This window comes from Ochotona curzoniae, unplaced genomic scaffold (genome assembly GCF_017591425.1).
Source record: "Ochotona curzoniae isolate NIBS_2020 unplaced genomic scaffold, NIBS_Ocur_1.0 contig_4792, whole genome shotgun sequence".
Taxonomy (NCBI): Eukaryota; Metazoa; Chordata; class Mammalia; order Lagomorpha; family Ochotonidae; genus Ochotona; species Ochotona curzoniae.
The window spans coordinates 2,632,532-2,635,388 of record NW_024466389.1 but is presented as its reverse complement, the minus strand read 5'-3'; the positions used below and the strand labels follow the sequence as shown (position 1 = coordinate 2,635,388).

The window sequence follows — 2,857 nt, the reverse complement described above, 5'->3', positions numbered from 1 at the left end:
GGAACCGTGGGGGCCGAGAGGAGTGCGCAGGGTGCCCGGTTTCTCTTCTTTTTTCCGAGCTTTCCCACTGCAAGCTGGAGTGGGGGAACCAGGCGACCCCTGAGTACGAGACCACAGGGAGGGGCCCCTGCGTTAAGGACCGGGGTCCTCAACTCCTTCCATCCGTGGAGCAGCTGTGACAGGGTCCGTGCCCCACTAGCCCCCGTGGGAGCTCCTCAGGGCCGTCGAGGCCCCACGGTTGGGTGCAAAGAAGGCACGGAGCTGAACGCCCGTCTGAGAATGGATGGGGGTGACGTCGAAGAGGCGGGACGCGGACTATCTGGCGAGGCCTGGTCCCTCTCGTCCGTCCTGCCCGTGGCGGTCCCCAAAGGAGCCCACACCGCTCGCCCAGGACCCGCCGCAGATGGGACGCGGAGGCCGAGAGCCAATTCCCTGGGGACCCGCTGCGGGCCCCCTCCAACCTCTCCCCCGCTCCAATCCCAGCGCAGGAACAAAGGCGGGAGGTGGGAGCCGCAAGAGGTCAGCCTGGGCGGGGCGGGGCGGCCACCGCCTCCTAAAAGCCCGGCGGGCCGCCTGGCGCGCACTCCTCAGCCTCCCGGCCTCGCTGGGAACATGGGGCTGCCTCGCAGAGCCGGGGACGCGGCGGAGCTGCGCAAGGTAGGAACGAGGCGCAGAGGCCGGGAGGACGAGGCGGGACCCTCGGCCGGTGCCACCTAACCACGGCTTCCGCGCCCGCCCCGCAGAGCCTGAAGCCACTGCTGGAGAAGCGCCGGCGAGCGCGCATCAACCAGAGCCTGAGCCAGCTCCAGGGGCTCCTGCTGCCGCTGCTGGGCCGGGAGGTGAGTGCCGCGGGTGGAGACTCCCCGGGCGGGCGGCTGCGCTCCTGCAGGTGAACCGGCGACTGGGCTGCACGCGGCGCCCGCGCCCGAGCCCTGCTTGGACGCAAGTCGCGGGGCAGACGCGCTGCGGGCCGGGAGCGCGGCGCTCACGGTGCCAACCCTCACATATCCGTTTGGTTTGCCTTTCTTTGGTCTTTTCCCTCGTGGCGGGGCGCAGAACTCGCGCTCCTCGAAGTTGGAAAAGGCAGACATCCTGGAGATGACCGTGCGTTTCCTGCAGGAGCTGCCGGCGTCCGCTGCTCCTGCCGCCGCGCCTGGTGAGAACCGCGCCCGCTCCTCCTGGGCTACCCTTCCTTTACCTCCTGCACCCCGCCCCGCGCCTCAGCCGAGCCTCCGGATGCTCCTTCTGCCTGCAGCTCCCGCCGACAGCTACCGGGAGGGCTACCGCGCCTGCCTGGCGCGCCTGGCTCGGGTGCTGCCCTCCTGCCTCGTCCTGGAGCCCGCCGTGAGCGCGCGTCTGTTGGAGCATTTGCGCCGGAGGGCGGCCGGCGCCAACTCCGACGGTGGGCACCCTGGAGACCCCGGGGATCCGCCCTCGGCCGCCCCGCCGCCCGCGCCCGCGCCTCCGCCCTTGCCGCCCGCGCCTCCCCGCGGCCCTGGCTTCTGGCGGCCGTGGTAGCTTCCTGGCGGATCCACGGCCCCTGCTGAGCACGGAGTACCTGGAGTGTGCGGCCGCGAGGAACAAGTGCAGCGCCCACATCCAGGCCGGACCCGGATGTTTGCCACAGGCCTCAGCTGCAGGAGGCAAGGGGGCAGCCGCTGTGCCTCGCCGGGATTTGGGAGTGTCTGCGCTGCAGGAGAAGGACATAGCCCTCAACCCAGAGTTGGTGCTGGAGCTGTGCCAGTAGCACACTGCAGAGGCAGCCAACACAGCTGACCTGGGCCTGGCACCCTACCAAGGCTTGGGCCAGGCACTCACCGGGCCAGGTGCTGTGCCCGCTCGCTGCCTTGCTGGCCCTTGGCCCTGCTCAGCTCAGCCGGCTCTGGAACCTCTGGGGACCCATCAGCAATGCCCTAGGGCACTGGAGCAGGGCAAGGGAACAATGGGGCTGGGGAGCTGTCCCTGGGTTGTTCCATTTAAAACTTTGGGCAGAAGGGCAGGGTGCTGCTGGGGGTGGGGTGCACAGGGTGGTCTCGGGAAGAAGCCATTACTGTTGTGACTGCTCCACGCACTGGGCTGGAGCCTCACATCTTGGGATGTGAGGAAGGGATGGCCTGGGTCTCAAGGCGGCATAGTGTGTGCAGGAGGGCCTGAGCTCGGAGCAGACAGTGCTGGGCAGAGGCAAGCGGCCCCTATGAACCGCAGACAGGGAGGGGCGGGTTAGGAACCAGGGGACCTTGGCTGCCCGCCTGCACAGGTTACAGGAAGCACCTGGCTCTGGAAGCTTCTTGGAATCCACACACACCAGGAGGGCTTCAGGGCCTGCAGATCCCAGGGGCGGGCGAGGGGTTGGTTGGAGGGAGCTGTCACCACGTTAGGTGGCACAGATGCCCTTGACTAGCTGGGTGCTGCTGCGGGCAGCAGGACGGGCGGTTGCAGTGGGTGTCATTTCAAAAGCGACGATCCAGGCTATGGGGGAAACCCGCAGCCGGGTGTCCAGTGAGCTCCCTTGCACACCTGTATATCCGCATGGCGCTGGACAGACTGAGAGCATAATAAACACAGTGGACGAGCAGCGGGTCACGTGGCTGCATCCTGGGCACATGGCCTGGGGGGCCAGTGGGGGCCAGGGCTTCCTGTGAGGACAGGCATGGATGGAGAGGGCCAGGGGAGGGTCCTTTCAGGTTCACCCGCTCGGGGAATGCATCCCACAGGCACTGCTTTCCTGAGCTGCCAGGAGCAGGTGCGGGGCCGCGAGCTGCAGTCCGAGCCCCGTTTCCTGAGCCCCGGGGAGTCTGGACTGGGTGCCAGGTTGCTCACGAGACAAGGCCCTCGCCCCCACATGTGGAAACTCCTG

At 68.1% G+C, this 2,857-nt stretch overlaps 1 protein-coding gene across 1 annotated transcript; it reads left to right on the top strand.

The window, feature by feature from the left end:
- Positions 1-612: 612 nt before the first annotated feature.
- HES2 (hes family bHLH transcription factor 2) lies at positions 613-1,518 on the top strand. The gene is made up of 4 exons (XM_040987652.1): positions 613-657; positions 744-839; positions 1,057-1,156; positions 1,256-1,518. Exons 1-4 carry the CDS (start codon positions 613-615, stop codon positions 1,516-1,518), a joined length of 504 nt encoding a protein of 167 aa, XP_040843586.1.
- Positions 1,519-2,857: the final 1,339 nt, after the last annotated feature.